The sequence below is a fragment of the Euprymna scolopes genome, chromosome 6, assembly GCF_053919585.1.
Source record: "Euprymna scolopes isolate OS-2025 chromosome 6, ASM5391958v1, whole genome shotgun sequence".
Classification (NCBI taxonomy): domain Eukaryota; kingdom Metazoa; phylum Mollusca; class Cephalopoda; order Sepiida; family Sepiolidae; genus Euprymna; species Euprymna scolopes.
In genome coordinates, this window is record NC_136487.1 from 147,769,717 (window position 1) to 147,784,878 (window position 15,162).

The 15,162-nt window shown below is 36.7% G+C and overlaps 1 protein-coding gene across 2 annotated transcripts in view; it reads left to right on the forward strand.

Annotated features, from left to right (window-relative positions):
• LOC145278031 (uncharacterized) overlaps nucleotides 1-15,162 on the forward strand; it is a 133,013-nt gene that overhangs the window by 57,276 nt on the left and 60,575 nt on the right. For both annotated transcript variants that reach the window (XM_080130248.1, XM_080130247.1), the window contains exon 2: nucleotides 13,225-13,345. In XM_080130248.1, the coding sequence (XP_079986374.1) occupies nucleotides 13,225-13,345 (121 nt within the window). The remainder of the gene's footprint in view (nucleotides 1-13,224; nucleotides 13,346-15,162) is intronic.

Consider the following 15,162-nt stretch of genomic DNA (forward strand, 5'->3'; position numbering starts at 1 on the left):
GTAGGCATTACAACAAAAATTTCGCAAGTTTGAACCGTGTTCAGTTATTTCTCTTGCTTTTAAGACTGTTTTGAAAATAGTGTCGCGAGACGGTCGCTCTTCGGTTAACCGTAAAATTTGATGTAATATTTAAAAATAAAACTGCTTGATCAAATTGCGTGATTTTTGGAACATGATATTTTCATTTTGTCAATGGTACGTACATCATACAGATTTTTCTTAGTCTTTTTATTATTTTTTAATATAAGTACCGAATTATCTCATCTTGTAAGAATGTTCTTCTCATCCGTTTTAGCTCCAAGACAGTGGCAAAAAAATTCACAATTACAACAAAGCATTCCTCTAAAATTTGGCATAAATTTTATTCGTTCTTCATTGCAAAAAAAAAAAAAAAAAAAAAAAAAAGAAAGGAAATGCCTAATTTGCTTCTGAATAGAGCTGGTAACACCTTGAAAGGTAATAGTCTTTAATTTTCAGCAGGAACTGGAATTCGGGTTCCGCACTGTTCGAAGATAGGATTAATTACAGCCGTTTGAGGGGGTTGGTATGATGCCTTCTGATGATTGATTCAATTCTCGATTAGAGTCGATATTACAGAAGTTCATAAAGCATGTTCATTTGAAGGAACTGTCATAAAGACAGGTCAATAATTCTAATCATAAAATGTCTCTGGGAGACATAATAACTTAGCCCTATCATTTAGGCTTTAAAATAAAGTCTTAAGGAGACGAAGGGTGGAGGCGCCAAATGCCCCATATCCAAAGAGAGTTGAGTTCCATGTTTCTTCAACGGCTGCTGTTACTGGAACTGAAAAGGAAAAAGCGTTCAGAAACCCGCCAAGCCCATCGCTCGGCGGTTAAAATCTCGACTAATCTGATTGGTCTAAACAAAGACAGTGGGTGGGCAATCAGCCAATGAGGAGCTTCCTTATAATTGTAGAATTTCTCACACTCTATATGCTGCTAGCCAAATTTGTGACGGTAGACCGCATGCGGTGGACTATTTCTCTTTTCTCACGCGATCATAGGCAATGGTTTGAGTTTGATCAGATGTAAATGATTGCACACTAAAAGTAATTAATTCTAATCTTTAATGATTTTTAGCAATCAAGTAAAAATTCCACCCTTGATATTTTTCATGAAAATATGTATACCTGTAATAAAAGCAAATTCACCGTTTGATAATAATTTAAAATTTAACGGTTAGAAAGATCAGACGTTTGTGAAATTATTTTTTTAATAAATATTGCTGTGACGTTTCTGGATTTTAGAGATAAGGATTCATATATATATATATATATATATATATATATATATATATATATATATATAGTAATGATTAGTAATATTTACAACTAGAAATAAAAATAGGTTTAAGGCTCCTAAAATTCGTATTGGAATTTTCCGCAAGGACCCATGGAGCAGTGGTTAGAGTACTGGTAAAAATCAAGTGATATTCTCCTGAAGATTGAAGGTTCAATTCTGTGGGTGACCGAAAAATACATTTGCTAATTACTTAGGACCTCTATTCAGTCATAACTGACGGAACAAGAGCACGCTACCCCTGTGAAGTAAATAAAGGGTTCTGCTCGAAATTCCGTCTAAACATTCCTGAGTTCGACAAGATACACCTGAAGAAGGTCGGAGGTTATATCGACCGAAACGTTGTGAAAATCACACTCAAGATGAGAACAGTAGTTCGATGAATAATAATACAATATTGCTGTATATTAAAAATAGATTTTTTTTTCAAGTTTTTTGAATAATAAAATATTAATCTTCAGGAAATTGGACAGTTTGTTCTTTTTATTTTTTTTCTTTTTTTTCTTCCTCTTATATACCATGGTGGTGATAAGTCTTGGAATCATTTAAATCTTAAATTATTATCGGGTGTTTCAAACAGCGAATTTCCTTTGTTTACACATGCGTTCGACAGACCCCCAAAACTGTAATCAGATATATGAACATCCTTTTGACTTAACACCAAGCACCTAAAATCATCCCAGGACTTATCACCACCATGGCATACAAGGGAGTAGAAAAAGAAGGGGAAAAAAACAAAACAAAAAAAAAACCAACTATCCTGAGGATGAATTATTTATTATTCAAAAATTTTGAAAAAAAAATTAACTTTTTATTTTTAATAAATATAAATATTTATTAAAAACAATTTCACACTGTTCTGGTCTTTGTAACCGTTAATTCTTAAATATATAGCAGTAAATTTTAATTAGGAAATTTTACTTGAAAAAGATTTTTTTTTTTTAATTCTTTTTTAAAACCAGGACCGTTTCATGCAAGGGAGGCAATCTGTTGATGGCTACCCACAGCTACTAATTCGGATTAGCAACGTCTAGGTAGATAATTTAATATCGCCCAAAATGGGCAATATTTGTTTTTGTAAATAATTACGTTTACACAACGGTTTTCGTTACATCATCGATTTTAAGTGGCAGTGTAGCCTGATCAGTAACAGATGGGTGACATTTCGAGACTACCAGATGCTATATACCGGGATACGACAACACCCTCCGGTGTGAGAGAGATGTGGGGGAGGTGGAGAAAAAAAAACAAAAAAAACTAACGTCGTCAAAATAACCCTAACTCAACGCATGTTTAAACAGGACGCACAAAACTACGCCAAGGGCGTGTGCGCACACCGCGTTGAATTCTGAGACTGCATAGTCTCAATATTCATCATTTTGGTACAATTTGGTAGCAAGTAGTTTTTATATCTTTATTTGAAATCGTATTACATGATATGATTTCTGGATGTTCATCGTTATTTCATGGCAGGTGCTCGACTGAACTTCAATCTATGCCAAAATATCGTCTCGCACTCCCACGGGTTTAACTCAAATATAGGGTATTTGATATATGTTGTGTGTGTGTGTGTGTGTTAGCAATCTACTACTTGCTTTCCTTTTAGGGGTAAGTAGTGTTATTAAGTTGCCATTAAGTACGTTGTTTAATAGATTCAATCCAACCAGTTTGAAAAAAAAAATGTTGAAGTGCGGAGCAAAGATGGTTGAGAACCACTAACATATCTCTCTCCCACTACAACATTAGCATCAAAACCTCGTCTTACTATAAAAACTATCAATAGTTACCTCCCCTCTCTTTTTACCTACCTTAAACTAAAAAAAAAAATCCGTTGGCAAAGTTTTTCCTAGAAATGCTCGTCTGTGGAACATAGTACCGCAAGGCTGCTTCCCAGCTGATTACAACGTGGTCGTTTTCAAGTATAATGTCAACAAATTCTTGTTGAACCGCCCCTCTTAAATAATCAAGTTCTTCCCAACCACCATCATTATCATTACCAATCATCACCGCGTTTTCTCATTGTTCATCTGAGAGACAGGTGACAGTGGCTAAATGATTAACGACACAGACTTCGAACTTGGGTGTGCCAAGTTCGAATCCAGTTGGATCCACAGAAACGTTCATTTAGAGATGTTGGAAACTTTCACGTGGTCTCTCCCGTAAGTACCCGATGTTTTGCGAAAAGAGAATTCTAACTAGAGAGATATTGGTGAAGCGAATGCCAAAAATAATCATGATTCATGCAAAATGAGTCAATGAATGATGCTCCACCTGTCATTTAACCCTCATCCTCGAGTGGCGTTTCGGCCTTGATAAGTGATGAAAAACATTCACCATTTTGTCTGCCTCTGTATTAAAGTACGTCAGCACGAAACCACGATTTAATACGTTTGAATTTTAATACAAACTTCATAAACTTGCGACATTTAGAATCAACGTTTCTGCTATCGACCAAGAGATAGAGAAATCCTTTTCAACTCGGCCAATTTTGTTCATGGTGAAAGGGGGGCGGGGTAGTTGAATTTTTGTTACTTGTTAAAAACGGGCCTTGTGTCTAAAATTGATTCTGTTGGGAGACAAATAAATGAGGACTTATGACCTGGACATTTTTTATTTTATTTTATTTAAACATCTGCTAATTTTACTTAAGTCGGTTATGCGATTTAGTTGTACGAATTAATGACATCAAATATGCCAGATGTCTTTTTCATTTATTTTTTTACTTTTTATCTCCGGTGAACTTCAATTGACACCTGCTTTATTGAACATCTCTCTCTCTCTCTCTGTTCTCTGTTCTTTTCTGTCTTTTTGTCTCTCTCCCTGTTCTGGTCTCTCATCTCTTGGTCTCTCTACCTATGTTTCTCCCCCCCCCTCGGACTCCCTATATGTTCCCTCCCCCTCTGTCTCTCTCCCTATTTGTTACTTCCCCCTCTGTCTCTCTGCCTATTTGTTACTTCCCCCTCTGTCTCTCTCCCTATTTGTTGCCTCCTTCCTCTCTGTCTCTCACCCTTTTTGTTCCCTCCCTCCTCTCTGTCTCCCGTTTCTGTCTGCTCTCGCCCCCCCCCTTTGGTCTGTCTCCCGTTTCTGCCCCCCCCCTGTCTGTCTCCCGTTTCTGTCCGCCCCCCCCGGTCTGTCTCCCGTTTCTGTCCGCCCCCCCCGGTCTGTCTCCCGTTTCTGTCCGCCCCCCCCGGTCTGTCTCCCGTTTCTGTCCGCCCCCCCCGGTCTGTCTCCCGTTTCTGTCCGCCCCCCCGGTCTGTCTCCCGTTTCTGTCCGCCCCCCCCGGTCTGTCTCCCGTTTCTGTCCGCCCCCCCCGGTCTGTCTCCCGTTTCTGTCCGCCCCCCCGGTCTGTCTCCCGTTTCTGTCCGCCCCCCCGGTCTGTCTCCCGTTTCTGTCCGCCCCCCCGGTCTGTCTCCCGTTTCTGTCCGCCCCCCCCCCGGTCTGTCTCCCGTTTCTGTCCGCCCCGCCCCCACCCCCCGGTCTGTCTCCCGTTTCTGTCCGCCCCGCCCCCACCCCCCGGTCTGTCTCCCGTTTCTGTCCCCCCCCCTCGGTCTGTCTCCCGTTTCTGTCCGCCCCCCCCCCTCGGTCTGTCTCCCGTTTCTGTCCGCCCCCCCCCCTCGGTCTGTCTCCCGTTTCTGTCCGCCCCCCCCCTCGGTCTGTCTCCCGTTTCTGTCCGCCCCCCCCCTCGGTCTGTCTCCCGTTTCTGTCCGCCCCCCCCCTCGGTCTGTCTCCCGTTTCTGTCCGCCCCCCCCCCGGTCTGTCTCCCGTTTCTGTCCCCCCCCCCGGTCTGTCTCCCGTTTCTGTCCGCCCCCCCCGGTCTGTCTCCCGTTTCTGTCCGCCCCCCCCGGTCTGTCTCCCGTTTCTGTCCGCCCCCCCGGTCTGTCTCCCGTTTCTGTCCGCCCTCACCCCCCCGGTCTGTCTCCCGTTTCTGTCCGCCCCCTCCCCCGGTCTATCTCCCGTTTCGGCCCCCCCCGGTCTGTTGTCTCCCGTTTCTGTCCGCCCCCCCCGGTCTGTCTTTTGTTTCTGTTCGCCCCCCCTCCTCTTGGTCTGTCTCTCGTTTCTGTCTCTCCTCATCCTCTCGGTCTGTCATGGAAAACGGACGTTAAACTGAATACAGTTGACATCTAGGTATGAAATTTATTGCTCCTTTATTTGGCTTTCGTATCTTGAAATTTTCGTATCTTGAAGGACGTTTTACACGCAAATCGCTTAATTCGTTAAATTTTGCAATGAGGGTAAAACCAGAATGAAATAAAACCAAATAATACCTAACCATTAATACCTAACCATTAATACCTAACCATTAATACCGCACAAAGGATTAAAAGTGGAATGGATTATTTACTTCTTTACCGTTAATTTACGATTTCTAAGAAGAATAACGATAACTCCCCTACTTTTACAAGTTTCCGAGGTTGTGTGATAAAACTTTTATTCAATCTTTATTCTTCAACTATGGGAAAAAATCTTACATCGTGTATTAATTTTTCAAATTTTTAAATCATTTATGGGAGTGGTAAGTAGGAAAAATAAATGCAAGTCACCAAAAAGGTTTTCCAGTTAGAAATCTATAAAAATATTTCCAGAAAATTACCAAGAAAAAAATTAAAAATCGAATAAAACTTTTAAACAGTTTCGAAGAATTAGGTGTCTGAAAAATAGCGGTTATTGTTGACCACTCCGGGAGAACGAGATCTCTGTCACTCGTATCTTTCGTATCCTGAAAATTTTTCGGATGCAGAAACAGAAAGATTTCACATCACGTTTCGTAATCTAAAATTTGCCTTAGCTGGGTCTTTCGTATCTCGAGATTCCACTGTATAAGTAACGTTTGTCTCTTTGGTTTGTAATATAATTGTAATTGGACGTTTCTCTTATGTTATAATCATGTCTACCGCTTCCAAATGAAGGAGGTAGAACTGTTTCCATATTACGAGTATCATGTGGGGATAGGGCGAGAGGGAGCAGTTGATGCTTTCTATTTTAAAAATTATATCCCAACCAACGGGGGAGGGGGCGCCTGGTTTGCCCGGTCATAAAATATGCTTAAATATGATATTTTAGCTTGTCCATATGTCATATATATTATTATAGTCGTGATTTCAGAAGTATTTGAGTGCCATCAGCTAGAATCGAAGCCGGAAGCTGAACTGTAGCATTCAAAGCTGGTGACGTTACCACTGTACCAACAAGACACTTATATGAACTAATTAGAAATAAACTAAGATGAATGTACAAAATGTAGAACGATTTTTTTTTTTTTCAATTTTGACTCATTTTTGACTCTTTAAAAATTATTATAACCGGCTAAAGACCTATAAAGGAACGGTTCATAAAACATCCAATCATTTGAGGTCCCTAGCGGCGCTCTGTGACTTTTAGTTTCGAAAGAGGTAGTTTGAAAATATGGAGACAGACAGACAGACACGGTGAGTTTTATAAATTAGATTATAGTTAGTCTCTCTTAAACAGCCAAAGCTGTAATTATCTTGTGACGCACGGTGGATGAGATAACGATATTTCTAGGAATGCAACAGGAAATAAAGACAATTATCTCATGATAAACAAATTTAGTTCAGATTAAAAGTTAACGACTTTCTGTTCGAAGAATTGTCTCCTTTCTAATCAACAATGACTTTTAAAATACCATGTCTAATACTAAACACATGGAATGAAAACGGTTACCAATATTTTTCTTGTTGCAAAATGTTAATGAAACTGAACAATGTTCTTTGTGGTAGTTTGAATTTCGAGATCAATAATCTCTCTCTTCCTGGATTTTAGCTCCTTGCTGAATGAATTTTTATCTGTTATACTTCTACTTGGTTTCTGTTTTCATGATCATTATGAATCTTTATAAACCTTCACTAACTGTTAAATTTTTTTTTATGCAAATATGGCTCGGTTCATATGTGTGGTTTCTTTTAATGCATTAATCTCCAAAATTTATGGTATAGTTTGCAAAGCTATTTCCTTTGATGAGAAATGCATTTTTCGAAACTCTGCAGAATAAGGTCTTTCAAGTTTATCTGTACTCTTTGTCAGATAATTAAAATTTTGTATACCTTTGAATTTGAAGATTTTGCTATTACTTATATATATCACTTTGTATGAGTTCCTTCCTCATAGGTTCTGAAACGGCTGGGCCTATCCTTTGCAAATTTCACACTAAGGTAATTTATGTCTGGCAGTTTTCTTAGATATGTTTTGTGCAGAAATTAAACTGATAAGTATCGAAAACCGAAAAAATCCGATCCTAAAAAGTCTTTCTTTTTTTGTAGATAAATAAAAAAAAAAAACTTTTACAGGGGAATATTTTATGTTACACAATCCAAGGGAGATAATAAAATCTCAGCAAATCATTTCTTCTTAAAAAAACAAACAAACAAACAAAAAAACCCAGCATTATTGACATCTAGAGATATAGCTCAGTGCTAGAGCAATAGACTACAGATCGAATGATTGCCAGTTCAAGCCCGGGTGTACCTCATATTTTATTTTAATTTTTTCTTATTAATGAGTTGAATTTACGATAAAAGAAAAAGTACTATTTAAAATCGCCACAAATCATTTCTTCGTTTGAATACTTTAAAACTAAACATTAATCAAGTGACCTTTCCAGATCGTTTATCGTCAAGCCCAAATATCAGTTGACGTGATATTGTAAGCAAACATAGACGGAATTTGATGAACGACATTAGCATTATTTTTATTTATTTATTTTTTGTTTTTTTGCGAATTAGTCCACAGGGCAAATTATTCTTCGTAATATATAATCAATAGAAGATTGATTCTATGATAATACATACGCACTCTGCATAAATTAAAATATCATGTTTAAGCGTATTGTATGATCAGGCAACGCTGGGCGACCAGCTAGTATTATATAAACGGGTGCAGTGTGTGCTAAGCTAAAAGTAAAAATAGCAAAAAAAGACAAATTACAAAACAAACAACCACAAAGTTGGTATACTTTTGATCGGCATTGTCTAAAATGAATAATATCTTAAATTAAAAAAAAATATATATGTTCTTTTGGGGACAACTGAGTCAGGTTTCCTCAGGACCTGAGTCAGCTATTCCCAATTATTATCATCATCATTGTTATCATTATTTTATTTCATTACCATCATCATCATAATTACCATCATCACTCATCATTACTCATCATCACTCATCATCATCATCACTCATCACTCATCATCACTCATCATCATAATCACTCATCATAATCACTCATCATCATCACTCATCATCATCATCACTCATCATCATCATCACTCATCATCATCATCACTCATTATCATCATCACTCATTATCATCATCACTCATTATCATCATCACTCATTATCATCATCACTCATTATCATCATCACTCATCATCATCATCACTCATCATCATCATCACTCATCATCATCATCACTCATCATCCTAATTACCATCATCATCATCATCATCACTTATCATCATCATCATCATCACTTATCATCATCATCATCACTCATCATCCTCATCACTCATCATCATCACTCATCATCATCATCACTCATCATCATCATCACTCATCATCCTAATTACCATCATCATCATCATCACTCATCATCATCACTCATCATCATCATCACTCATCATCATCATCACTCATCATCATCATCACTCATCATCATCATCATCATCACTCATCATCACTCATCATCATCACTCATCACTCATCATCACTCATCATCATCACTCATCATCATCACTCATCATCATCACTCATCATCATCATCACTCATCATCATCATCACTCATCATCCTAATTACCATCATCATCATCACTTATCATCATCATCATCATCACTCATCATCACTCCTCATCATCATCACTCATCATCATCACTCCTCATCATCACTCCTCATCATCATCACTCCTCATCATCATCACTCCTCATCATCACTCCTCATCATCATCACTCCTCATCATCACTCCTCATCATCACTCCTCATCATCACTCATCATCATCATCACTCATCATCATCATCATCATCATCATCACTCATCATCATCATCACTCATCATCATCATCATCACTCATCATCATCATCATCACTCATCATCACTCATCATCACTCATCATCACTCATCATCATCATCATCACTCATCATCATCATCATCACTCATCATCATCATCATCACTCATCATCATCACTCATCATCATCACTTATCATCACTCATCACTTATCATTATCTACTGATATTGATGTGTTTGGTTGTTTTATATAAAAGAAACTTGCTTTGGTTTTTATCTTTGCAGAACAAGGAGTTTTGTAAAAGAGAAAAACATCCTACATTTGTATCTACTAGGTTAATAATTCTCATTGATTATTTCGATGTGACTATACCAACAAAGTCTCCTGTTCTGAACACATCTCCACATACTGTGTATATTTAATATTCCTCTGCTACGTCTCGAATTTCGTCTGTTCTTTGGGGCAACGTTTCTTTTTTGTTAATGTTTTACACAACTCCATTTTTCCTTCTTTTTCTTTTTTTATATGGAGTCACTAATTAACAAGGCCTAACGTTACTTGAGGATAAGGTTTAATGAATGTCAAGTGGCCAGTGAGACAACATCGTGATGATTGGTAATGGTGAAACTTGGGCAGGATTTGATTATTTAAGAGGATCGATCAACAAAAAGAATGTGTTTACATTGGACTTGAAAACGATCATGTTATAGTTAGCTAGAAAGCAATCTAGCTGTATTATGTTCAATAGATAGGTATTTAAAAAAAACAAAAACTTTGCATATGGAAGATTTTAGTTTTAGACACAGACAGAGAAATAGAGAGAAAGGGAACAGAAAATTATTGATAGTGGATGTAGGTAGACGAGTTTTGTTTATATGAATGTTTTACAGGGGAAGAGAGACCATACAAAACACGTGCCATAAAACAATACTCAAATAACATTGAAAAAAAAAGCTTTATTTTCATTTTATTTTTTTTAATTTGAAATTTTTAAGCATTCTGGTTCATATTGATTCAGTTTTGGCGTTTAAACTTTTGTCTGTTCAATGTAATTTTCTCTGAAAAAAAAAATGTCTTCACCCAAAGAAAACGGTGACCCCCATCTTGTTGCGCCCCGATAAATTTGCTTTGGTTGGAAGAGATAAGCTTTTCAGACTCGAGCCAATGGGATGATGTGTTGCTTTGGAATGTAAGGGTGTTTGGCCCAGTGCCAGCCTTGTGTAATCGGTTACTCTCTCTACCGGCCCCTTTTGAAAATTGTTCCAAGGTAGAATCTGTGTCCGGGGTAGGGAGCAGGGGGCAGGGAAGCAAGGAAAAGAGAAACTGTCTGGATTGTATGTGTGTGTGTGTGTGGATGGGAGGGTGGTGCAACTATGCACAACTTGAAAATTACTGTTTAATGTGACACCATAATCTTTATATTTCCTGATATGTGGAGATGGTCGCGGTCGATAAGAATCTAATAAATAACTGATAAAACGTCTGCCAGTTCCTATTTGTCTCTCTACCAGTGGAAAGTAAGACACAAGGTCGGCGGTTAATGTGGATGAAATTAAGCACTCACAAAAGAGCCACTCTGAATTGGGACAAAAATTTTGGAGCAATTCTTTTTTACAATAGCAAAAAAAAAAAAAGGGTTGGAGCACTTCTACAGTATACGGACGGATGCAATGTTTGGAGCGATAACACCAATTTCTTCTTGGTTAAATAACACGGCAAATAAATAACAAACAAGATTTTTTTTTGTTCCGACCACAAAAATATTTGAAAATCAAAACATTTATTGCATAAAAATGTATCAGTATATTAATTGTAAAAACATTTATTGAAAGGTAAAAAAATATAATTTTAATGAAACAATTTTGTAATTAAAACATTGCATTTTTATAAAGTAAATTCGTTTATTTACTTTTTCCGAACAAATTAATGTAAATCGAACATTTTTCTAATTAAAACATTTCCAGCAGAATCAGTCACTACTACTATTGCTGGGTTGTAATACTATACGTTGTCCACATTGACACTGCTCTGTGGCCGACAACAATATGTTAGTCTGCAAAAGGTCAAATTGTATCCTGGATGTCTGACTTCAACAATTCAATATCGCACATATTTAGGGAATTCACGCCCATTTCTAGTTTCTGAAGAATTTCTCCAAAAGTGCGAGTTATCGTCCTTTGTCCTTTGACCAGGAAGTGCCACCTGGCGACAGTTTTGTGAAATGAACAAAAAAAAAGATGGCCGCCGTCCGTATACTGCAGAAGTGCTAAAAAGGATGTATAAAAAAATAAATCTATACAACAAATGTTACCAAAGGCATGGTCAGTTACTCTTCTGCCTGGATAAGATTTTTTTGTGTGTTTTAACTTCTTTTAAAGCGTTTTTTTTAACCACATATTTGCACATCTACATAAAATAATTTTTATCTCATTTTTTTTTTTGGTGGGGGGGGGGTCAAATCTCCCTTTTTTTTTTTTTTTTTAGCTCTCATTTTCATTGAAGTTTTTGAGGAGGAAAGTGGGGCAAGGGGTGGGGTAACGCCAGTTGCAATAAATAAAAATGGACTTCTGCCTCAAAATAAAATAAAAATTATGATAATCGAAAATGAAGGTGGGCGAGCCGAAAAAAAAAATGGACAAGACGGAAGCCATTTGGTTGAAAATTTAAAAGTCGTAAAGAGTTAATATTCGAGATGAAATAAAAAGCATTTAAAACTAATGAAAACCACCAAAAAATGATTCAAGTAGATTGCAAAGTAACTTTTATTGGTTACGTTAACATTTATTTGTTAATATATGATATTTTACCACTTTTTTTCGAATCGCTGTTAATTGTAAAACAAACCCCAAATTTTGTTTTGGAAACTCGAATTTTGTCTGGAAAAAGCCTTGAAAAAAATTTGAAAACCCCCAAGTCCTTGAAAATGGACATTTAAAGTCTGTATCAACTCAGAGTAAGTTTATCAATAACGTGAATGTGATATTTTGGTGATTGAAACTAGTTTAGAGAATAAATGAAATGGATGATAGTCAACTCTCATCTCACCTCAAACCTAATTTTGGACTTTTATTTATTTATTTTTAAAAACAAAGTAGTAACCCTAACCCTAACCTCTTGAGTTAGAATGAAAAAAAAAAGTTTTGTTAGTCATTTGGATTCTCAATAATCGCTCAAAGACCGGAAAATTAGACAAAACACTGGTAGAACTTTATATTTACACACTATTAGTGACATTTATTTAATGTGTTTCTATGTGTATTTTGTTTCATTTTCGATTTGCCACATTTTTGTTTTTACTTTATTTTGAAATTTTTAAGATAATTCTAACATTACTTGGAATTTAAGCATAGAGTGGAAAATTCTAAGTAAGTAAATTTTATGACAGGATTCTTCTACTCTACAGAAAGAAAATATGCAACTTATCTTCCTGCACTTACTACAAATTATTGTTAGAAGTACATTGAATCCAGAATAAATAATGGAGTTATTTGTTGTTCTTAATTACTTCTATTATTCCAGCAATAAAAAGAAGAAAAGATTAACACATCACTATCTAACAAGACAATTACTACGTATCAGCTAAAGAGTTGGACAGCTGTTTTTTTGTTTACTACACAATGCCAGCCAGTCGTTCACAATAAGGATTGAAGAAGACCCCACACAAGTTTACATGTTATATATAACATCGGTTCGCTATGGACCTAATAAATACGAAAAACGGGTTAGACCAAATAAATTTATTTCAGAATCTAATAGAAACCTTCAAGAACTGTGCCGCAATTTCAGTCACAGACAGGCATCGCAATATATATAGTAATAATATTTAACTTTTAAACCCCGACAAAATCGAATGATAAAAATAATGCAATGATTTCTTCTGTTTTGTAGGTTGCAATTAAATACATAAAGCTCAACAAAATTCGGCACGAACAAGCCCTCACCAAGATTCGGAGGGAGATTAAAATTATGTCAAAACTCCATCATCCAAATATTATAAATGTTCGAGAAGGTATGTACAAGTTTTCTTTTCCTCTGTAACAAATTCATTAAGATACGTCTATTCAATCTGCATGCTAAGGGATGAAATTGCTGCTTCAAACTACAACGTGACGGACAAACCAGTATTTCGAACGTGATGGACAAAATAGTATTTCGAACGTGACGTACAAAGTATTTTAAACCCCAACGAGACTGACAATGACAAATTAATATTTGAGACTTAAATGTGACCGACAAAATAGCGTTTGAGACTTAAACGTGACCGACAAAATAGCGTTTGAGACTTAAACGTGACGGACAATATACCACTATAAACTGAAACGTGACGGACAATGAAAATAGCTGCGGATGAGTAACAAAAGCAATTCATCTTTGTTTTTCCCACGAGACGAAACTTAAATACAAGATCGGTTTTTAAAGTGGGATAGATTTTTGGTCCCCCCCCCCTCTCTAGGCACAACTATTTGATTTGGCACAACTATTTTGGATTTTATTCAAAATCCAAGAATGCAAGACCTCATAACAGGTGACGCATCTCTACCCTTCCTCCCTCCATTCTCCCTGCAGTCTTTTTACAAACGAAAGCATGCCGGGAGTAGGAGTCGCTTTGTTTCACCCCACCCCGTCCTTTGTCTCGAGCCAACCACTCCATTCTGATTGTCTCCGTCATCAACTTCCTTTATTTTCCCTTTTCCTCTCGGGCAGCAAACCAACAGGCTTGTTTTCTTCCCATTCAGTAATTCTGCAATCTCCTCTTTATTAGATAAATCCTGTGTTCAGCCCGGCCGGATTACCATTCCCCTCCACCCATCTTCCGTGGATCTCTCTCAAGCTCCTACCTCCTCTCACCACCTGCCCTAAACAGCCGAGAACTCTGCCAGTTTTTTTTTTTGTTTTTGTTTTGTTTCTTTTTTTGTTTTTTTACTTTCTTCTCCCAGTCTTTCCAATTTATACTTGAAGTTGGGACAGACATTTAGTTATTCACTCATATATATTAGGTTGGTGCAAAAATAATGTTGTTTTTGACGTTCAACTTTGCATCCAAAAACATTATTTTTGCACCAACCGAATATATATATATATATATATGAGAGAGAGAGAGAGATGATTGATAATTTATAGTTAAAATTAAAAATCTGTTTCATAAGGAAGACCAAACAAAATCAATAAATTGTACGATCGTTTCGGAAACGATGTTTTTATTGTGATAGACAGTGAGTCTTGCACAAAAATTGTATGATATAGTTTTTTGAAACAAAGTCTCCTCATCAGCAAAAATATTGGGTGTTTTTTTTTTTAAAGACACCAAAAATAAACCTAACATTTTTTTAAGTAAGGCAGATGTATCTTTTAATAGTTCGTCTCCTAAAAGTCGTACGTATCATCGCCGATGCATTCATTTGGTAAATGTAGTTTATGATTCATAAACTACATTTACCAAATGAATTTTATCCTTCCTGGTGATTTAAAATCAATAAATATTTATTTTATTATTACCAGCAATGGAAGATTTTGGTTTAAACAAAATCAAATAAAAAAAGGCAAAAGAATCGTTTTGGCATTGGAAAATAGGCATGAGTTTTTTTTATATACCGATTCCGATACCCCTAAATCTTCTGATTTTTCCGATTCCCAAAACCGATTCCAATTAATCACCCAAACACTAATATATGCCTTTAATCTGTGCGTCTGACTAAACCTCCAAAAAGCTAAAGAATTAAACGAAATACACATATGTTAATCTTCGGGTCAAGATCACAGTGTAGTATTTGTTCTGATATTACACTCTACCTTTTCTGTCCTCGGTCAGTGGAGGAGAAATCCTTC